The 22457-nt window shown below is 50.9% G+C and overlaps 3 protein-coding genes across 9 annotated transcripts in view; 1 reads left to right on the top strand and 2 right to left on the bottom strand.

The window, feature by feature from the left end:
• The first annotated feature begins 479 nt into the window (after positions 1–479).
• DNAJB13 (DnaJ heat shock protein family (Hsp40) member B13) lies at positions 480–5139 on the top strand. Its single transcript, XM_052812383.1, has 8 exons — positions 480–652; positions 917–1020; positions 1356–1517; positions 2019–2176; positions 3513–3626; positions 4069–4182; positions 4279–4355; positions 4935–5139. Exons 1-8 carry the CDS (start codon positions 585–587, stop codon positions 5086–5088), a joined length of 951 nt encoding a protein of 316 aa, XP_052668343.1. The 5' UTR covers positions 480–584; the 3' UTR covers positions 5089–5139.
• Positions 5140–5953: 814 nt separating this feature from the next.
• Positions 5954–10149, bottom strand: LOC128153263 (mitochondrial uncoupling protein 3-like). Of its 2 annotated transcripts, none has more exons than XM_052812382.1 (7): positions 9547–10149; positions 8046–8184; positions 7674–7884; positions 7216–7413; positions 6918–7019; positions 6658–6838; positions 5954–6449 (listed from the first exon to the last, which is right to left on the bottom strand). In XM_052812382.1, the coding sequence occupies exons 2-7, from the start codon at positions 8169–8171 to the stop codon at positions 6344–6346; spliced, it is 924 nt and encodes a 307-aa protein (XP_052668342.1). In that variant the 5' UTR covers positions 8172–8184; positions 9547–10149; the 3' UTR covers positions 5954–6343. The 2 variants fall into 2 exon arrangements, with proteins under 2 accessions (XP_052668342.1, XP_052668341.1); XM_052812381.1 differs by lacking the exon at positions 9547–10149 and adding an exon at positions 8510–8625.
• A 184-nt stretch (positions 10150–10333) lies between these two features.
• The window catches only part of C2CD3 (C2 domain containing 3 centriole elongation regulator), a 50884-nt gene continuing 38760 nt past the window's right edge, over positions 10334–22457 (bottom strand). For 5 of the 6 annotated variants that reach the window (XM_052812375.1, XM_052812379.1, XM_052812377.1 and 2 more), the window contains exons 31-33: positions 19644–20691; positions 18875–18974; positions 10334–11221 (exon numbers count right to left, since the gene is read on the bottom strand). In XM_052812375.1, coding sequence (XP_052668335.1) covers positions 11087–11221; positions 18875–18974; positions 19644–20691 — 1283 coding nt within the window. In that variant the 3' untranslated portion in view covers positions 10334–11086. Of the gene's footprint in view, positions 11222–18874; positions 18975–19275; positions 20692–22457 lie in introns of those variants that run through there. The other variant, XM_052812380.1, reaches the window with a different exon arrangement.

Genomic DNA, 22457 nt, shown 5'->3' with positions numbered 1-22457 from the left:
AAGGGAAGGGACAAAAAGCGAAGGGACAAAAAGAGGAGGAGAAAAAAGGGAAGGAAAAAAAGGAGGAGGGGACAAAAAAGAAAGGGACAAAAAGAGAAGGGACAAAAAGAGAAGGGGGAAAAAAGGGAGGGGAAAAAAGGAGGAGGGGAAGAAAGGGAAGGGGGAAGAAAGGGAAGGGGGGGAAAAAAGGGAAGGGGGAAAAAAAGGGAAGGGGAAAAAAAGGGAAGGGGAAAAAAAGGGAAGGGGAAAAAAGGGAAGGGGAAAAAAGGGAAGGGGAAAAAAGGGAAGGGGAAAAAAGGGAAGGGGAAAAAAGGGAAGGGGAAAAAAGGGAAGGGGAAAAAAAGGGAAGGGGAAAAAAGGGAAGGGGAAAAAAGGGAAGGGGAAAAAAGGGAAGGGGAAAAAAGGGAAGGGGAAAAAAAGGGAAGGGGAAAAAAGGGAAGGGGAAAAAAGAAGAGAGGCCTGGGGGCGGGTGGAGTCCGGAAGTGCGCGGGGAGAACTACAACTCCCGTGGTGCCCCGCGCGGGACCGGAAGTTCCCGTCGCCCCCCGGACGCGGTGTCCATAGCAACGGGGGAGCGGGCCGCCATGGGGCAGGACTACTACGCCGTGCTGGAGCTGGGCCGCGGTGCCACGGACGCCGACATCAAGAAGGCGTGAGGGGCCTTGGTCTTGTCGGGGGGGGAGCCCCGGGGTCGGGGAGAGACCTGGGGGGCCGGGAGGTGGGGGGGGGGGGGGCCCTGTGGGTGGCTGCCCTTCGCCTCCCCCTGCTCCTCACAGCAGGGGCCTGAGGAGGGGAAAGGACCTGGGAGAAGCTGTGAGGGAACAGCCTGGGGTGGGGGGTGTGTGGGGGGTGTGTGTGTTCTGGGGCGCCGGGGCTGGCTACGAGGCTGGGCTCTCCCCTCCTTTCCCCTTCATAGCTATCGGAAACTGGCCTTGAAGAACCATCCTTTAAAATGCAAGGAGCCCTGGGCGCCGGAGAGGTTCAGGCGGCTGGCGGAGGCCTACGATGTGCTCAGCGACCGTAAGTGGGGAGACGGTTCTCTTCCACGCAGTTAAGGGGCAGGGGGGGTCGGACGGGGGGTGAAGCGTCTCTGGTGGGGCCAGAGGCGTGCTGAGGTCTGAACCCCCGGTCACTGGCACACCCAGGGAGGTGGCGTCAGCTTTGCGACCCACAGCCAGGCTGAGAGCTGGCATATGCTCCTGCTTCCATCCCACCTGCTGCTGTTCACAAGGTGGCGGGGAACCCCCCCTCTCCAGCCTCCATCCAAGCAAAACCTGGATCTCAGACTGGGGCTCTCCCCCCGCACCCAGCATGGGGGGAACGTGGCCATTCCCAACTCCTCCTTGTTCCCTAAGCCATGAAGAAAGGCATCTACGACAAGTTTGGAGAAGAGGGGCTGAAAGGCGGCATCCCCTTGGAGTTTGGCGGCGAGAACCCCTGGACCGCCGGCTACGTGTTTCACAATAACCCTGACAAAGTCTTCAGGGAGTTCTTTGGTGGAGACAACCCCTTTGCAGGTGGGTAGGGGGGCTCTGGGGGGTGGCCCAGGCCAGCCTGTGGCTGTCGTGGTGCTGTGGCCACTGCCAGCTCTGAGCTTTAAGCTTTACGGGGATGTTTCCCTGCCCAGCTACTCTCAGGTTCCTCTGGGGTTGCTGGTCTCCAGTGCTTGGAGGTTAGATCCTGACTTCCCCCAGTCCTGGGTGGGCAAGAGGCCCGAGGGGTGCGTGTTCAGGCTGTCAGCTCTCCCCAGCTACTGTTGTGACCCTTTTCTTGGAGGATTTCCATCAAAAAGAGGGGTCAGGTTGGCGAGACTGCCGTAAACACGTGAGCAAGATAAAAACACTCCCGGAGAAAAACACTTCAGCTAAAGGAGGAAGGTGGTCCCAGGTAGAAGCAGATGGGAGGTTTCTGGGTGCTGAGCATTTGGGGTGCTCAGCTTCCACCATAAGGAGGCTCCGGGGGACACCCCTGACCCTCTGATCCGAGTGAGGTGACCCCCTCTCTGCTTGCTCACGTAGAGTTCTTTGCTGAGGACGGCTCGGAGTTGATCCTGCCCTTTGGAGGGCTGCGAGGACGAGGAGCGATGAAGCAAGATCCCCCGATCGTGCGGGATCTCTACCTCTCCCTTGAAGACCTGTTCTACGGCTGCACCAAGAAGATTAAGATCTCCCGCCGGGTAGGGGCAGTGGGGGTGAAGGAGGGGGGAATGCTCGGCAGCGTGAGGAATTTGGGGCTGGGCTCTCCTCCTCTTTGTGTAGGACGTTTCGGCAGCAGAACCTGAGGCTTTAGGGCTGGTCCCGCTCCGGGGGCTCAGCAGACCACGGCACTGTGTCTGTGCTGCGGGGAGGGGTCGGAGCCAAACACAGCAGAAACGCCAGCAGGATCCAAACCGGTACCCTCCTCTCCTGCCTTGGCGAAAGGAATTCAGCACAAGAGGTGATGCAAAAGCTGCTGGGAAGGAAGGGCTGGTTTCAGAGTGGGGTGGAGAAGGAGCACAGTGTTTCCTGCGCTCCCCTGATTTCATTTTCACATGGGGCTGTGTGTCCTTTGTACTCTCAGTGACCTGCATCCCCCCCTCTCACTGTCCCGGTCTCCCGGTTTCAGCCCGGAGTTCCTCCTAATCGATCTGTCCCCATTTGTTCCCGCAGCCACTTTGCTGTGGAGCGCGAGCTGTCCTTGCTCTCCTCTCTGCTGGCTCGCACGCAGCTGGATGAGCAGAGCAGTTACAACGTCCTCTCTTTGGGCACCTCAGTGTCACAGGTCACCACTCTGTTTTGTCCCTTGGGCCCTGCAGAGAAGGACTTGGTGGTACCGGTGGATGAAAAGCTGGACATGAGCTGGCAATCTGTGTTTGCAGCCCAGAAATCCAACTGTATGCTGGGCTGCATCACCAGCAGCGTGGCCAGCAGGTCGAGGGAGGGGATTCTGCCCCTCTGCTCCGCTCTGGTGAGACCCCCCCTGCAGTTCTGCATCCAGCTCTGGGGTCCTCAGCACAGGAGAGACAACAGACCTGTTGGAGCAGGTCCAGGGGAGGGACACGAAATGATCAGGGGGCTGGAACACCTCTGCTGTGAGGAAAGGCTGAGAGGGTTGGGGTTGTTCAGCCTGGAGAAGAGAAGGCTCCAGGGAGACCGTATAGCAGCCTGCCAGTACTTAAAGGGGGCTTATAAGAAAGATGGGGACACACTTTTTAGTAGGGCCTGTAGCGATAGGACAAGGGGTGATGGTTTTAAACTAAAAGAAGGCAGATTCAGCCTAGAAATAAGGAAGAAATTTGTTAAGCTGAGGGTAGTGAAACCCTGGCCCAGATTGCCCAGAGAGGTGGTTGATGCCCCATCCCTGGAAGTGTTCAAGGTCAGGTTGGATGGGGCTCTGAGCAACCTGATCTGGTTGAAGATGTCCCTGCCCGTGGCAGGGGGGTTGGACGAGATGATCTTTAAATGTCCTTTCCAACCCAAACCGTTCTGTGATTCTATGACCCAGCTCTTCTCACCCCCTTGTGCGCTCCCCAGGTGATGAACGAAGATGGTCAAACGAGCACCATCAGAGATAAGATCCTAACAATTGACGTGCAGCCGGGTTGGAAGCAGGGCACCAGGATCACCTTTGAGAAGGAAGGAGACCAGGTAGTGACCGTGACGTGACGTTCTGGGCCAGGTTTCCTTGAGATCAACTGCACACTCTTTGCAGGTTTCCCATTGCTGTGGGCAGTTGGCAGCACGGCTAACGGGGTGATTCAGCGTTACTGTTCTCAGAAACACTCTAAGGAGCCCTTCCTGCCTGGATTTTCCTTAGGATAGATAAAAAATAATTGAAAGGGGTGGTTTTCTGCCTGGCATCACCTTTGCGAAACCCAGTCTGATTTCCCTTAGCTGAGCGGGAGTCTTTGATAAAAGACTCCTTTTTTTTCCTTTTTTTCTTAAAGGAAGAAAATACCTTTCCCTTCTCTGAAGCCAGCTGAAAGCAGCAACAAAGGGACAGGCATGCGTGTCACCTTTCCCTGTATAAAATCATTTGGTTTACACCAAACCATTTCCAGGTATCTTTATTTTTTTCCTTCCATTTTAGGGCCCAAACGTCATTCCAGCTGACATCACCTTCGTTGTCCAAGAGAAACTCCACCCGAGGTTTAAAAGAGCCAACGACAACCTCGCTTGCGTCACCACCATCCCCCTGGGAAAGGTAAAGAGCCAAGCGAGGGGACGGAGCCAGCCCCAGCTTATGTTTCCCCTCTGGGGCTGCAAATGCAGCTCCGGGTCCCACCTCCGTACCTCGCAGGCGCTGATCGGCTGCACGGTGGACGTGAGGACGCTGGACGGGAGGCTGCTGAACATCCCCATCAACGACATCGTGGAGTAAGTGCCGCGGGGCAAACGGCTGATGGGCTCAGGCGGTCGGCTGGGGCCTTTCTGCAGAGCTTGGTGGCCAAGGAGGTCAACGGACGCTTGGGAGGAACCTCAGCATTGGCCTGTTCCTCTTGGCAAAAGCTCGGCACTTCCTAAGCACGTCCCTGTAGCCTGAATTACTGGGGTGCTTCAAAAGCTTTTCCAGCAGGTTCAGGGCTCGGGGGGGTCCCAGCCTGGAGGAGGAGGAGGAGGAGGAGGAGGAGGAGGATGCCCATTGTGGGCTACTCGTCTGGTTGGGGGCCATGTTGGTGGTAGCAGAGGCAGGGAGAGGGCTTGGCGTGGGTGGGTGGAAGGCACGAGCGAGACGAGGGCTGGATGGTACAGCCTGCAGGGCAAGGAACGTGGGGACGCAAGGCTGGAAGAGGAGGGCAGGCCACCGGTTGAAGCTGGAGGAGCAAACTTGCCCTAAGAAACCCTCTCAGAAGCGCGCGTGGGGCTCTGCACGTGGACACGTCGGGGCTCGGGGCCGTGGCCCCCATGTTCAGGATCATCCCACGGCTCCTCTCAGCCCCTTCCTTTGCTTTGCAGCCCCAAGTACTGTAAAGTAGTGCCAGGGGAGGGGATGCCGCTGCTCCAGGACCCCCGGCGCAGGGGTGACCTCCTCATCTATTTCAACATCTCCTTTCCCAAGAAGCTCACTCCTGACAAGAAAATGCTCTTGAAAAGTGCCCTCCTGTCCTAGGGAACGACGACCTTCCCCCTCTCCTCCCACCAATAAAGCTCTGCAGCCAGCGCTGTGGCTGGGTAGAGGTTGCTCCAGGTACCAGGGACCCTAAAATGCGGGATCACCCTAAAACACAGCTTCCCCCTTGGGGAAGGGGGGGACCCCCTGCCTGCACCCCACTCAGGGCTGATGGAGCAGGGGGAGCGGGGACAAGGACTTGGGGGGGGGGGGAAGGGGCAGGGGGCTCCCTGGGGCAGCCAGGGGATTGGGGTTCCCCAAGAGAGGACACAGGAGTCCCCAACAAACCCTGTGCAGGGGTGTGTGTGGGGGGGTCTCCCAGCAAGGACATGGGAATCACCAGGGAGGGTCCCCAGCACAGCCTGGGAGGGATGGCGGGGGTCTCCCCAGGGATGGGGGTCCCCAGCACAGCCCAGGGACTCACCAGCTGCTGTGGGGCTGGTAATGGGGACAGAGCGGGAGGGGCCCCGCTGCACCCCGGCTCTTCTAGCGCGGGTTTGAGACCTGGCGGCGGCGGGTTGGACAGAGGCGGGGGTCCCCCATGGTGGGGGTCCCGGGACTGGGCGCAGCCATCACCAGGGCATCAAGGCTGCACATCCCATCGCGAGGGGATGAGCCCTCCTTGGGGCTGGGGGGAGTGCATCCGACGTGGAGGGGGGCAGTAGCTCTTTGCACCCACACACCTGGCTTCGATACTTTTTTTTTTCTTAATCACAAAAATTATCTTTGCTAAAGCTGATCCCCCAACGGCACGCGACACTCGGGGAAGTTTTCAGATAAAGGCTGGTTTGCCTTTTCCAGCAGCACACCAGGGCTGGGAGAATGACCCTACCCCCCCAAAAAAAGGCGAGGGAGCCCCGAGCCCTGCTGTGATCAGACCCCATAGGGGCGGTTTATTGGAAGCGTCACTAAGGAACAACAGGAATCGCCGCATCCCCCAGCCTTCGAATCGGTTCCATCTGCTCACGCTGCTCGCCTTGTTCCTGCCGCTGCCACTGGGAAGCGATGCTCTTCCCGCCTGGAAAACCCATAAACTTTTTTCTTCCTCCCTCAACTCCGCTCTGGAAACCTCCGTTTTTCCACATTTCTCCACAAACATCGTCATTTGTCCTTTCATCTCGCCGGTCCCTTTTGGGGGGATCCCTGTCGGGCTGGGGGTGTTCAGCGTCACTGCTCCCTCGCCGCTTCAGCAATTAATATAATTTACTCCTGTGTCTCGCCAACGCTGGCGAGAGGGGCTGGGGTGGGATGGGGGTCAGGATTGGGCTGACCGGGCCAGCACCGCGACACGCTGCAGCTGCTCGTAGGAGACGAACATCACCACGTTCCAGGAGCCGAGCCGCAGGAAGGAGGGGACGAACCTGCGCCAGGAAAAGCAGCGCTGGAGGGGACGTCGCGGGGACACTCCTGCGGTCCCCAACGCCCTGCCTGGCGCTCCGGTGGCGGCACACGGGTTAGGACGTTTGGATGATGCCGCGGTGTGAAGCGAAGCCGGCCCACGACGGTGTCCGTGTGCATCGTTGCCCTGAGTTTGGCGGTGCTCAGTGGGGGGCACGTCCCCAAACTCACCCCTTGTAGAAGCCGGCGAGGCCGTCCTGCATCAGCAGGGCCAGGAAGCAGCTGAGCACGTTCCGGTACTGCCCGGGACCGGCGTTCATGTACCGCGTCTTCACCACGTCCACCGGTGACGCCACCACTGTGGCGCAGAAGCCGGCCCCGAAGGCGGCCATGAAGTGGCAGGGGACGTTGTCTGCGGGGCAGAGGCAGGGGTTGAAGGTCGCGGGGACGGCGCCCGGCCGCATTCCCCCCCTGCCCGGCACCATCCTCACCTGTCATCAGGTGCGTCCGCAGCAGCGCGTCCTTAATGAGGTCGTAGGTGACGAGCTCCCCGCAGTTGATGATGGCGTTGCGGGCGATGTTGGGCAGCGTCCCTGCGCAGGAAGGTGGTGGCATTGGGGAGGGCGGTCACATCCCCTCCTGGAGCATCCCGGATGGGTGCCCCAGCCTTACTGTCCCCATCCCCATTTCATCCCCATCCCCATTTCATCCCTATCCCATCCCTGTCCCCTTCCTCATCCCCATTCCCATGCCTGTTCCCATCCCCTCCCTGTCCCCATCCTCCCCTACCTCTCCAGAGCCCGCGGACGCCCTCCTCCCTGGCGATGGTGCGGTAGGCATCCACGGTGCCGCTGTACCGGCGGACGCCGTCCGGCTGCGCCCCGTTGGCCTGGAACCGTACCTTGACCACGTCGGTGGGCTGGGCGCACGTCACCGCCACCGCCCCCGTGGTGCAGCCCGCCAGCACCCGCGCTGCCAGCCCTGTGCCTGGAGAGGGCAGGCGCTGGGACCCCCGGCCCTGCAGGGACCCCCCAACTGCGTGGGGACCCCCCAGCTGCGTGGGGACCCCCGGGGCGAGGGGGGTTGCTTAGCAGGGGGTGCGTTTCGGTGGGGGTTGTGCACCCAGGGTGGGTTGTTCACCCCCACCCCGGGGTGGGCTGCTTCCCATCGGGGTGCTCTGGGAGAGGGTCGTGCATCGGGAGAGGGGGGGTGCGCAGGGATGGGGTCCCGACCGCCTGGACACTCACTTTCGGCACCCTTGGGGGTGTAGAGCTGCTTCACCGAGTCGTACAGCCCGATGCGGATGGAGGCGAAGCTCATTTGCCGCTGCAGCCCGGCCACCAGCCCGCTGTAGAGGCTGCGGGGTCCCTCCGTCCTCACCATGGTGCTCAGCGTCCCCAAAACGCCCCGGTACTCCACGGTGCCGATGCTCCGGGGGATCCGCACCTCGCCTTGGATCTGCGGGATGCCGACCGCGTCACCCTGCCCTCTGCCCACACCTCCCCAAAAAATGCCACCAGCTCTGGGGTGGAGCTGGCGTGGGGGGGGGGGGCTGACCGTTGTGGGGTGCTCCCTCCACCTGTGGAATTTTGGGGGGGGGGGGGGTTGGCAGATCGTACCTGCAGCCGCACTTTGGCAGTGTCCAGGGGGAAGGTGCAGAGGTCGGCGATGCAGCCGGCCATCCCGGCGCTGACGAACTTCATGGCGGCTGTCGGGGGCACCTCGGGGGGCTTCAGACCCACCATCGTGGCAGAGGGGCTGGAAGGAAAGGGGAGGGGGTTTGTGCGGAGCCAGGATGCTGCGGCGGCTTCAAACAGGTGTCCGGTTTGGGGACGGAGGTGACAATGTGCCGTGGTGGCTCTTGCTGGCTTTGGACAACCCCAAAAGCCAAATCCTGCCCCATTTCCGTGCCTGCATCCCTGAGGAAACTCAGGCACAGCGCTTCCTCGCTCAGCCGGGGGCTGGCATGGGATTCACCACTGCCCCCCCCGCCCTATCCGCCCCCCAGCCAAAATGGGGGGTGCTCGGTGAGAGCGTCTCCCCCAGGGTGACCTGCCCAGGGCCAGGTCCCCCGTGGCCTCACCGTAGGGACCTCGGCACCGTGTCCTGGCTCCTGCCTTACACCCCTCTCTGCGCAGCCATTGCCCTGAGAGCCGGCTCCTTGGCCCCCCCTTTATATAGCACCCGGGAGGAGATTCCAGCGGCCACCAGGATCAGGTGACAGTGAAACCCAGTTCCCCCAGTGGCATTTGAGCCGATGAGAGTGGGGCCACCCAGCACCCATGACAAGGTGGCTGTGTTTCAGCCCTCTGCTCCCCCCCAGGGCTCGGGCACGGGGGGGTGTGTGTGGGGGTGTGTGTGTCCTGCCCAGACCACCAGCACCCATCAGAGTAAAGCTGTGGGGCAGCAGCACCCAACGATGCGGTCCTGCCCATTTGGTGGCAGCTGGGACCTCAGGAATGGGGGAGTCATTTGGGGGTTTTTTAACCTAAATGCACTCTGGGAAGGACAAGATGCAGAAAACACCTGCCCGAGGCTTTAAAAGCAAGCGGTTCAGAGGCAGAGCAGCACCGAACACTGTCCCCCCCCACCGCGGGGCAGGTCAGACCCCTTTGCCCCGGCACGGACCACGCAGCCGGAATTCATCCCGGGCAGCTGCCAAGCTTGCCGGCGGGATTTCCTCTGCATGGTGCAACATGTCCCCCGAGCTTGTGTGGAGCAGCCCGAGGGCAGGGGCCACGCGAGCGGCTCGGAGGTAAATCCCACCCGTGTTTGTGCTCTGCATGATGAAAACCGTGATGCCCTTTCACATGTGGCCGTGTGCTGGGTCTGTGGTCAAGGGGAAGGTGCTGCCAGGAGGGACAGGGGTCAGGACGAGGCTGGAGGTCCAGGGTGGGGTGACAGCTCAAGGAATTCCCCTTTTCCTCCTTTTTCTTAAAACTCAGTGTGTTTAACCCTTCATGCTATTTAGCACTACACGCACAAAGCCCAAAGGGACACGTTCGCAAGAGATCGCACGTCCCCGTTGACGTGCAGAAAGCTTTCACTCTTGCGTGCGAGCTCGCCTTGCGCATGAGCACGCAGGAGGGATTTCAGGCTGGTTTGATACCCTGAAGTCACCTTTGCTCCCTCGATCGGGCTCCAGGCAGAAGCACATATGGCGCTGACACTCCTCCAGCTGGCGGCCGTCATGTTTTCCTGGCTGGCTGGACCATGCTCCACCACTGACCTAAACGCAAGAGAAAGAAGTTGTTTATCTCACACCCGAAATATAACAACGCGAGTCAACATCGTCTCCTCCCCTGTGACGGTGTTCCCGACCCAGCCAGCACCCCACCTGGGTTTTCGGGGACACTCGGGATGCATGTTCACATCCCGACCCTCGCCCGGCAAGGGGATGCATTTGCAGGATTGAGGATGGGGGCTGCTGAGGCTGCAAAGGGGCAGCTTGCAGGAGGCTCAGAGCTCTGCAGGCAGCCTGCGGGCAGGGCAGAACGGATTTTACCGCTGGGGTCTAACCCAGCACGGGCAAGTTATGTGTTAATGCATTTAGGATTTCCTCTGTGAAAAACAAAACTGCAGAGGGGGGAGGAAAAAGGGATGCTGACACTTTGGTTCCTTAAATCCTGAATTCAAAGCGTGGTTTGAAAAGCAGCTCTAATTTGGAGCATTCGCTCGCCTCCGAGATCCAACTCATTCCACGTGGTCTGCACTATACAGCGGTATTCCATTACTTTGCAAAGCAGTGCCCTTTACGTCTGCCCCCGGCCACACCATCTTCCAGGAAGCATTTCCACGATGTCCTCTCCTGCTCGTTACTGGAGGTTCTTGGGGGAAGGAGTCCCGTCCACCTGTTAATGACAAGCTCGTGACCTGGCAGTGGGACAATTTGCACCAGCTGACAAGAAACCAAGGGAATTTTATTGAAACACAAACACCGGAGAGCAGTACAAAAATAACTTAGCTCGGTTCGCATCAAAGTCCGTTATCCAAAAGGTACCTGATGTAAAAATGTACAAAAATAATTTAGAATATAAAAGTTCCATATTTCTAGTAAAACCCTTTTGTACACACACCAGTATTTTACAGTATCCTTGGCCTGTATTTACACAAGCACCTTGAGCACATACATTCCTCTAGAATCAGCAAGTTACACTTCCCACCAACTATTTTTGGAAGGCCACTGGGGGAGGGAGCTCATCTTCCCTCCGCATCCACAGCACACGCCGGCAGGGAGGCAACAGTTCTCTGCTTGCCGATGGGATGGCAAATTTCTCACGTTCTCCATCCTTTGGTTGAAGAAAACCGAGCTGTCTCAAAATGGGATGCTTTGTGTTTACTCAAAAAAAAAAAAAAAGGCTAATGAATTTCAAATGAATAAATCCCAAAAATGGATTATCTGAGACCAGATAACAGCTCATCGGTTACCCAAAGTGGTGAGACTCATTGGGGACCTGCCCTTGCAAGACACAAAGTCTCTCAGCTCCCCTTGGTCGACCACCAGGCTTTAAGTCTCTCTAACAGGATACCAATTAGGCAAATTAAAAATCAGATCCTGAAACCTATGGCTTCCATCTCCTCTTCCCTGGAGGCCCCGGCATTGCTGATGCGTCAGGCTGTGTCTCGGGAAGCAGCCACTGCGGACGGCCTCTCGCCAACGCTATTCCTTCTTGGACAGCTGAGCAGAGAAGATCCTGGCGATTCTTTTGGTTTCCTCTTCTGAGAGATCAGCCGCGGGCCTGGGACGATTCGGCCTCCGGTACGGGATCCCCTCTGGCACTGCTCCGCTTCTGCTCTGCGGAGAGAAGGAACAAGACATTAGAGCCCTGCCAGTTCTGCCCCGCGCCTGTTTTCTGATTGTGGCAAACTGCGGGGTCGTGCAGCGTGTGAGGAGTTGGACACACGGGAAAAAACCCTCATGATGTGTTTTCTGTTGCTCACTGGTTCTCCTCGGAGGATTTTTTTTTTTCTCTTGCTCTGCACGCTGAGAGACAACTGTTTGGAAAAAGACCTGTTTGCTCCAACTGTTTGGAAAAAAATCCACCATGGTGAAATATTTCCCTGCCCAACACAATATTAGATGCTGCAATGCTATTCTTTCTCAATGCTGCAGAAAGCAAAAGCTGAAGACCAAAATTAGAAAGGTCCAAGCCACACAGTTTGGCTCTGGCAAGTGAACTCTGAATTTGTGAATCTCTATCCTTAGCCAAAGTCGTCTTGTATAAAGCCAAAAGGAATTACACCAGTGTGTTCACTGGGCTCTGGCTCTCTGAATTTTGGTTTCCAATTATTATTTTATTTTTAATTTGCAGAACCACCTTGCAATGGAGAGGAAAGGCTCCTACACAGCAAATCCAAGCCTGCTGACAAACTAGATGGGCCGGTCTCAGTTGCCTGCAGGGACCCCTAAGCAGCAGCAGCCCATGAGATGAAAACCACCATTTTAAGCATTTTAACATCATCCTTGGTTTGCATGCATCCTCCCAGCAGTCAGGCTTTCTCCCAGATGTTACAGTAGCACTAAAGGCAGATAATTTCAGCATTCAAAGAAACTCGCATTTCTCCCCAACTAGTTTAGAGCCAGGTCGTGCCTGTGAAACACCGAGAAAGGAGAAATCCAGCCTCAGCTGGCTTTAGAGGCTGAAGCAAGTGGTGCTCATTTAGGACACGCTGCTCATTAGCTGCAGGGCCAGGACAGTCTCCTGGCAAGCAGGGTTGATTTGGAAAGCCGATACGATGGTCTGGCCTTTCCCCTACATTGCTGGGCTGCTTCTCCATCCCAGCCGGGCTCAGCCTTGCTGGGCACAGTCGCAGTGGAAAGGTCTCCTAAGGTGATCAGCTCCCTCCCACGAGAAACGGCACCAGGATCCTGTTCATGTGCACTCCCTGCTTTGATGTGCACTGTTTGGGGGGGGGGAAATGGCTTTTTTAGGAATAAGTGGGTTTGGAGATTTCTTGTGTTTGGTTACCTGCACTTTACAGGCTCAGATGACAAGGACATTGAGTATTAGCCCCGCAACGGCATTGCTGGTAAAGACCCTTATGGGAAAACAGCCTGCAGATAAAAAACACACCCTGATCTATATACATCCTGTGTTTGCTAGAGCCAGGGCAAAGCACAAGAGGCTAACTGTAAGCTAATTTAACATCAGCTACAATTTCTGCAAACAGACAAGACCACGAGAGGCCATAACCACAGACCAAGATTTCCTAAAGGACCATTTTCAGATACGCTGACCCAGCCTGCTCCTGCGCAGCCAGATTTGGGAGACAGACGGATCAATGCTCACAAAGATGATGGTTTTGGTTGCTGGCTGGCTGGTTAATAAAAAGGATGACAAGGGTGGGAACAGCTCGCGTGGTTTCACATCCAACAGTGCAGAAAAGGCTTCCAACAAGCTAACCATAAATTCCTATACCCTAAATACCATCTCCTAGTTTCATTGGGCTAATTGCATAAATTATGTGAATAGTGCTGCAAAAAACTTCAAACTGTATCCAGGAAAATGCTATGGCTTGTAGTAATTTAAAACAGTGCCCACAATTATCATACTGAAAAATATACATCTATATTTATGAGAATCCTTGCTTTGTTTTTCTTTCTCCTTAATGCTGCTCTAGGATGATTTTTCCTAAACCAAAATGTAAGACGCCGAGAGAGATTAAATGCAGACCTGGCAACATTAGGAGCTTAAAAACCACCAGAGAGAGATGCTTGTTGGACAAACCAACTCCCTTTGACAGTGTATGCTGCTCAAGGTTGTCCAGAGAAGACCCCGTCAGTAGCTTATTCTTCCCATGCTGTTTTCTGTGCCAACTGTCTATGAAACAGCTGAAACATGAGTATTGGCTGGAGACGGACAGTAACCAGCTCACGCTGGCTCTGTGCTGGCCCCTGATCTTTGTACAGCATTCGTAAGCAGTTCATAGAGAAAAACTGTTCAAAGTGAAAGCTCAGAGGACTGGTAAAACGCTTCTGGTTTTAGTGCATTGAGCAGCATTCGCTTCTGAACACCAGTTTTATATATTTGCAAAGAACCGGTATGGATCGCCCTATCCCTCGGCCCAGGAAGGTCTGTAACTGTAACAAAACCAAAAAACCCAAGGAAATTCTGGCTCTTAAATCCGATACACTGGCCAAATTGCAGCTAGACAACCCTGCGCTGCTTCTCTGCACTGGCACTGTACTTCAGAAACTCTCCTTTCCTTCCAGTTGCGATGTTGTTTGTCCTGTTCTACCCTGGAGGAGGCTACACCTAAAAAAGACTGTCTGAACAACTACATGCATGTGAAAAGCTTGCAGGAACTACCTGCAATATTAAAACCGAAGCAGGTTTACACTGTAGCAATGGCTCCCTATCAAATTCTCCAAACCATCCAATTAACCCTATTTCAAAGGGTCACGAAACCGCACTTCCTACCTCTCACAATGCCCCTCTCACGCATACTTGTGCTATACACGTCTTCATGCACAGCTGGGAACTGAGACAGCAACTCACATTTTGAATGTAAGAAATAAACACAGATGGCTTTCACTGACACAACAGGACATTTCTAACGAATTTCAGTGGGAGCAGCTGCGTGTCCTGCAACTCAGAAGAGAAGGTAAGATATCATGTGGGATAAGATAAAGGAAAATAGAACCAAATTACCTTAAGAATCCCAGACCCACCTACCATACCAGAGACAGCACAGCTGAGTATTTGTGCAGAAATGAAACGACATTTTTTTTTGGCTTGCACAAACCCAGTGACCCAAAACAGCTGTAAAATAATCTTACCCTGGTTGTAAGAATTTGTAAAATTGATTCTAAATGAGAAATTAAATGAGATTTTCTCTTTTGTTCTTGGAGTTAACAATCCAGAGGTGCCACAGTACTTCTCCTGCCTCAGGTGAAGCCAGGGGCACGTCACAAACCGAATTGTTCCTGATCAACTCTGGTCGGCCAAAGAGGCTGCTGCAGAAAATGCTGTCCCTCGCTCACATTTTGCTGTCAGTGCAGTAATGTACCCTGGAAGAGCACTGTACTCTAAAAGCGAAAATACCACAGAAGAGCAGGTGTCTGCTGCTATCAGATGACACCGAGGCGACGGATAGCAGTTCACATGCTCTGGACTGTCAGTAAACAAGGTGTGTTTGGAAAACATACCGCTTGCATACTGTTTCAGATAGAAGTGGCTAAAATACTACTCCTCCTCCAATTTTCAAACCACCGTGTCCATTTGCAGCAAAGCAGAGGTGTGAAGAGGCATGTATCTATCCGAAGGACCTTCCTAAAAATGAACTTCCAGCTGTGGGAAAGGTTTAGCAGCATTTCTTGCTGCTATTCTACAGGCACAGGTGTGAACCAAAATGAGAGGAGTTTAAAAGCACATTTAACACTCGCAGCTCACACAGATGATCAGAAGCCTTATGAAATTACACTTGCAGGTTTAGCTTCACTGACAGTTTTGGGATATGGCTATAGGAAAGAGCTACACTTCTATACTTACATCTGTATAAAGCTATTTTTCTTTGAAATATGCAAATTCCTCACACATATAACATTTAGCAAGACATTCTAGCCTCAATGCTCCATTTTTAAGATGCTCCTTTGATACATCAAACAGGCTGTTTCAAACAGTCAAAAGTTTTAACCTTCTGCATAGTTTTGAGAGCACACAACTGCAATGTCATGTTTACACTGTTTGTTGCCTCCGAAACAGGCTTTGCCAGTTCAGATACGACCTGAGCACAAGCAGTGCTTGCCCTGGGTTTCTCCTACTTCTAAGCCAACGGAGTCACACACTCCAAGTATCTGATGCTCAGCCATGAAGCACACACATTTAATCAGAAAGATACAAGAGGAAAGAGGACTTGCGCACAGAAGATCACGCTTCACTTTTCTTTTTATAGAAATGGCAGCGATACGGCAGGACACTTAAACCAGCTGAGGATTATCTAATTGCTGTGTGCCAGGGATTGGAGTAAAGCAAAAAGATTTACTAGCATTTTATACATCTTGGGGGTGTGTGTTGCTTCTTTCAAGGTCAAAGAATTCTGGTAACCAAGGCGGAGAATGTTTCAGCCCTGTGGCTCAGTAAGTTTAATGGCTAGTTTTGTTTGTGTACAGTGATGAAGGAGTGAAAACAGATCTGTGTTAATAGGCTACAACCTACCCCTGGAGTGACCTTGCACCTACTTCTGCTTTCTGCACAGGAAAAGGTTTGTATGAAATCACGGACCACAGCCAGCAACTCCGAAACGGATGCGAAGAACACAGCCACCTTTTCTTTTTTTCTGATCATGAAAATGAAAGACAACGTCAGCATTTCTGTTCAGCAGGTTAGAAGGACAAATTTAGCGAGTCAAAGCCTTAGCTCTGTTCTCTGGGTAAGCTGAGTAAGGAAAAAGAAGAGCTTTAGTGGCTGCGACTGAAATGGGAGCAGATCAAGAAGAAGCATTACAACCAGGAAAGGATGTTTGGACCGTTGCTAGCTATCTGTATTTTTAGAACAGATAAAAGCCTGTTATTCTGAATCTGCCTAAGTCTGTGTTATAAAAGTGTTATTTATAATTTACACTGAAGGTAGATCTATGTATATACAAGTATTAATTATTCTGAGTAAAACTGGTTTCCATATAAGTTTCCTATGCTTTTGGAATATTCATAGAGGTGAGGCTGGAAAAAAAATCACGATATTCTAATGAAAAGTTTATTAACTCTCCAATTTTTTAAATACTTCCTCCTGCCCTGCAAAAACCCAGCTTCATTACCAGTAGACTGGGCCAATTCTGAAAGGCAGCAAGCCTTAATATCGGTTTCCCAGCCAGCATCTCATTGGAATCACATTTAAATGTTTTTACCCTAGCATATGATTGCCCCAAACCCTGACCAGAATCGATGTTGCAGTGCCCTCTGTGTGAAACACACACCTAGAGAGATTAAATTTTTGCCCTGAAAAATCAGCAATAGTATATAAAACAACATGGCACGTATGAACGCAGTAAAGGCAAAGAGGGAGGAGAAGGGAGGCCAGGTGCAACAGTTAGAAATAAGATTTGGACAGTAATCTGGGCCACCTACACAGTGGCTCAGACTCATCTAAAAAATAGTTGTAGCTTTACAGTAAATACGATACAGTGTTGGATGCTGTTAAGTTCAGCCATGAACTTGGATAATTTTCCCTAAGTTGTATCAGGAACTGCCTGGAGAAGGGCTGCGAGAAGAAAAATGCAAACCTGCTCACTGAACTTGTAAAGCATCAGAAGTTGAACCAGGACTTATGGATCAGACAGGACAGCAGGTGACCAGTGTGGAAGAGGAGAGCTGGGAAGGACCTCAAGAACTGGAAGCCTGAGTCTGATGGAGTGGAGAAAATGGTAAAAAAATTTCCCATTTCATGAGGCTCTGCAAAACTCAGGTCCCTGGAAGGTGACCACAGCATCCGGGCTGAGGCCTGAGCTGCTGCAGCACCTTCTCAGATCCCCATGTCCTCACAGCACGAGATGAGAAAACCCTTTTGTCTCAAAATGCTGCCAGCTCACTTGACGTGGCTGCCCGCTTCTCCTCCTAGCTGTTTCTTCATCATTTTGCGTAGGAAGACAGGGCAACTGGGGAGTCAGACAAGACAGGGAGAGGAGGCAGGAACACTAGGGAGGCCAGGAGAGAGGTTTGCCAGCTGCCACGTGAGCGAGAGGGGACTGCTGATCTTCAGACGAGAACAGCTCCGATTTCAGCCTTGCTGTCACGCTCCGTGTTTGCTGAATGGCACAGAAACCAAACAAACCCGGATTTAGAAACTGACGTTCTTAAGGGTAATTAAGGACAAAACTGTGAGAAAGCAGTTTTCCTGAACTCTGTTTTACCATCAGCATAAACTTCTTGTTCTTCATACAGGGTGTTTGATGCTGGGGGCACAACACAAGGCACAACTGAGTCCTGTCTCAAAAGACCCCTACAAGTGCTACAGTGAAGGATTAGCTGTAGCTAATCCTGGAATTAAGCTGGTTTAAGGTCAGCTATATCCAAATAGTGCTAATATTCTCCCTAATTATTAACCACTTTCAGGAGTGTGTTTCTAGCCACTAAGCTTAGCACTGCAGAGAGAGGGAATTCAAGTAAAGCTGGTATTAATATTAAACCGTAGGTTTGAGTGATGATTTGCAGATGCACAGAAAGACATGGTGCTTCCACAGGAAGAACCAGAGCTAACTCTGCAGAGAAAGCAAAACTCAGAAGCGGGGGCATGACAGCGAGACAGAGGGGAAGGGGGTATCAGCGACAGACAGAGGCAAACACGGAGAATTTGAAGGAGATTCCAGAGGAGAAACACATCTGAGATTCTGCTTCTGATTTAATCCAAAATATTTAGACACAACATGAAAAGTATGCTTAACAAACACTAAGACACACTGCAGTCTAGGTGCTATAATCAAGATACATCTTAGGATCCTTGAAGCATACTATGCCCAAGACTCCCTCATAGAGGTCTCTGCTTTCATCAGGAATAAGTTTCAAGGGCTTTAGGAAAAGATAATGTTACATAAATCAGAAGAAAAATAATTTTTACAACACAAATCAGCAAAAAGTCAGGTATTTTACCTGAGCTGTAAACATGTTCATTAATTTAAAGTAGTTTCCATTACTTCAGTGCCATTAGATCCTGCCTGTTTCTGTTCTATTTAATCAAGCAAGCTGTTTCTAATTACATAAATGCTCCTTACAGCATTTGTTTCATAGGTCATAAGGAGGGGAACCAACGCGTTATCTTTTCTGGGAGTGGTAAACAAACAGCCCAGCTGCTGCAGTGCCCAGGTCCACATCAACATCCGCAGCAAAGCTATGGCTGGAAAAGAATAATGTGTAGACCTCAAAACAACTGAGCCACAAACCTCTTGCAGTAAATTAATGTTTATGCACATAAAACCACCTATGAAACAGCAAAAGCAATCAACAGCGTTCCTGTATGAGGAACGATCACTCCAACTATTTTACTATTCCCTCCACCAAAGAACAGTTACTTGTTACCTCTCAAGGAGAGGCTCTCTTGCTGCAAACTCCCTCATTTCATCCTGACCTCAAAGATATAAACTGGAGTCATAATTACAAGTTACAGCTTGTGTCCTCAAAATTAGGCACCTTACCTCCCATTAAAGCACAGAGAAGTTTGGAGTGAGCACCTGCCACTTCTACTGACCCCAATGGAGAAGAGCAACATTTGCTACTGTATAGACAAACTGGTTAACATAAATGCATAAGTATCACCGACAACGCAGCCATGAATGTTAAAAATGATTCTCACAGAGAGAAGAGGTATCAGAAAGATTCTCCTTGACTTGATTTGGAAACCATCACCTCTAACCTGAGCGCAGACAGGCAAAGAAAGGGAGAAGTACTTTTGTTCCTGCTTTGACAAACAGACTCCGTTAAGCTAGGACAATAAAGTAAAGGATGTCCCATACTTACTTTCAGAGCTGCAGAAGGATGAGAAGAAATGCTGAGCAGTCTCATGGAGGCTTCCATCTGCTGGGGTGGAAGGAAGAAGTTGGGAACAACAGGATCAGATCTGAGCAGAACTGTTAAGGAACAACCTTTGGCAGTGTGTAGTTGCACAGAGCTCCACAGGAGCTGCAGATTTGGAATGCCTCACTCTAACAGCTGTTAATGGATCCCAGATACTGAATCTCATTCATTTAATCAATATTCTATCATTCTGAACACTTTTTTCTCTCACCTGGCCTCACAGAGCATGGACAACAACTTGCTTTACAGTAATACCTCACATGTTTGTAGAGTAATTCATCCTGCAAAAATTCCAACACGACTTAGTGAAACTGAATGCAAGATTTGGGGTCTGTGCAAGAAATGTGGCAAGTGTTTTAAATGCAAAATAAACTATGTTTCTTTTAATACAGAAGAAACACAAGAGCTATAATAGTGCCAACATGGGGGGAAAAAAAAAATGCAAGATGACTTGTTGAAACTACCCCAAATGAAATAACTCTCATGGATCACAGAATATATTGGTTACAAATGGTAAGGAAATCATCACTACGCTGTGCAAAACACAACATAACAAGGTCTTCCAGTACCTTCCCAGGTCATCAATTCTAGACTCATTTCCCAGGGAAGAGCTCCACACGGTGAATTTCTCTTTCCTGAGGCCAGTCAGATTCTAACCAAGAAATAAGACAGGCTCCTTGAATGCAATGTGTGCTTAAGAAAAGAAGGATACAAAACAATTTTTGGTTTGGCAGACTTTTCTAACTCTTCCAGTGGGTCTTCACTACTGTCATCAGAAAAGCTTTCACCGTTTCCTTCCGAGCCTGCTTGGGCTGATACACTCTTAACACAGATCTCATCGGAACCACTTTCTTCCTCATCTTGACGATCTTCATTTACAACCTCACTGTTTTCCTCCTTCTCTCTTTCTGTGTTTTTTGGATTGGTTAAACCAACACCTGGTGGAAATTCCAGTAGTTCTTTGGAGACTGCATGAAACTCTACATTTTGCTCTACAGGTTTAGTGTTAAATGCTCTATCCCAATCACAATTTCCATTTTCTACATGGCCATTGGCTGTTCGATGCACTTCTGACAAATGAGTAGGCCGAAACAGCTCTTTCTCCGTTGTTTCTGTGCCACTACTCAAGCTTTGAAAGCCTTCTGTTACTGCCCAAGGACTGCTCTCGTCTGTCTGGAGGCTAACGCATGGGCTAAGGGCGGTGAGCGTGCTTTGGTTGTCACCTTGTAGTATGCCAGAGAAGGTGCTGCTCTGTCTGCTGTTTCCTATTTGGAAACAGTCTATATCCACCAAGCGCTGATCTTCAGGCCCCAAGTCTATGGGCTGCTGGTCAGCAGCCTGCTCCACTTCAGATAACACACTGGACCAGGGACTAGTTTTGTCTGTTATGGTTGTTATTTCGTTAAGAGTTCGTGGTTCTATAATGTCTTCTTCATATTCTTCTTCACTGTGTGGCTGGACGGCAAAAGCACCTTCATCTTCCTGGATGTAGTCCGTTGGCAAAGGATGCTCATCTTCAGGGACGGCCTGGTCTAGAAATTCATGCAACATGTGTCTCTCAAACACAGATCTCCCAAAAGAGCATGGCTGCTGCGTATCACTGCAAACACTGGGTGAGTCCAACTCAGGTTGGCCTTGACATACTTCAGGTCTGGCTTCTTCATCCTTCTGGCTGGGTGCATACGTAGCACCCAGCTTTCTGCTGCTGTCTTGATGCACATTAGAAGATTCTTTACTATTTTTAGTTATAGTCTGTAAGTCTGATTAACAGAAAACAGCATCAGTAAATGCACAGAACAACAACTCACCTTTTACCTGATTTATTTGGGCTTTCTGCAGAAAATCAGATATGTAAGAATGGTTAGAAGTTAAACATGCACAGCTTTGTCAAACACTCTGCTGATGTGATCACATTCTGCTCTCTACTATTGACAAGGCCAGGAGAAGGACAGAAATGCTAATGAAAAAAGGAAATGTTCAGGATGAAATTACTGGGAAATAAGTAGAAATACCTACATCAATATAAAGAAAAAAAATTGGGACAGTGAAAATACTCTGATATACAGAGTACACCTAAAGCAAATGGAAAAAATTCCTATTGCTTGGAGTGGCTAAAAACAGTCTGGACAGATCAGACCACATGGGAAGGAGAGAGGAATAATCTAGACAGGAAAGATAGATAATCTTACCACCTTTTCCTCTCATAGCTTCCCCAGTTTAATGTAGGGGCCCAGAAGACACAGTTCCTACTGATATTCTCCAGCTTTCAGTTCAATTTACCAACTCAAATCAAATGACAGACAATTGTTAAATATTTGTGAAACAGAAATTCACTCAAGGCTATTGCTCAGTTGTGGTGGTAAAATTGTAGAGTCTGAAAACAGAGAGCTGCCTGTGCTCCTAACACAGGCTCTGAAAAAAGGTGATTGTATTAGCAGCCTAACATTAATAAAATCTATACAATCCTGAGAATCTCTGGGGATTTTACAAATTCTTTAAAAAGCCACAGTCACCTATTTCTGGTTCCTAAGTTAGCAGATCCTATTCATTTCTTGCATTCTTTGAGAAATTAGTTCACCACTATTAGGTTAAATGGCAACCTACTGCTACTGCGAGGCAAGAGAAAAAGTCTTGCTATAAGGTAATGGTGGAGAACATTTGGAAAAGGAGGAGTTTGAGACAGATTGTAGAGGACAGCATGTAAAGAAGCAGTAAAAACAACTGATGAGAAGGGGAACAAAAAGAGCAAAACCCTGGAGAAGAAAAAGAAACAAAATGAGAAGATCAAGGTGGTGATATAAGAATGGCAATTCTGGCATAATAGAAATGTGTCCTTCAACTCCGTCTCTTGGAAGCGCTGCTTCCCTGTAGGTAGCCACAGGCAGAAACAGCACTGAATAACTTTTCAGCTGGCAGCACTCCGAGCCACGGTTTATTCTCCACTCTGATAAACTATTTTAAAAGGACCAGCACGGATTTGATTTCCTAGTCATTTTGCTACTCACAGCACCTTTGGTATGAGATCAGAGTGGCATGAACAGTTAAGCTAACATTAAATTAACTGCAGTCAGTGAGCAGTCTAGTGCTGAGATGAAGAGCGGTTACAACAGAGCTGTTAGAAATGCCAGGCAGAGTGAAAAAACGTACATCTGAAAACAAGGTGTACAAAGAGATACGGTTTACCTTCCCTGTTGTGTCATACTCCATCCTTATTAAGGATGTCATTCTGTGTCCAACAGCACTAATGATAGGGAAAATTAATTGTGCTGATGCCTCTAAAAGAGGAAATGTATTGAAGGTGATAAACAGAAAAGAAGCTGCTCACTGAGAGCTTTGTCTTACATATCCTAAAAAAGCCTTATTTTAGCTATTCATAATAGGGCATAAATTTCACCTGAAAACAGAGATATGCCAGTTCCTATTAGCAAAGAACCACAGACTCAGCTCTGTACCCTTCTGTGGATTCCTTTTCTGCAAGACCTCCCTTCTGCTGAACAGACATTGGAATTTAAGAATTTAGGCTATC

Source organism: Harpia harpyja, chromosome 17 (genome assembly GCF_026419915.1).
Source record: "Harpia harpyja isolate bHarHar1 chromosome 17, bHarHar1 primary haplotype, whole genome shotgun sequence".
Taxonomy (NCBI): Eukaryota; Metazoa; Chordata; class Aves; order Accipitriformes; family Accipitridae; genus Harpia; species Harpia harpyja.
The sequence above is the reverse complement of the archived record's forward strand: the minus strand, read 5'-3'. Positions and strand labels throughout refer to the sequence as shown.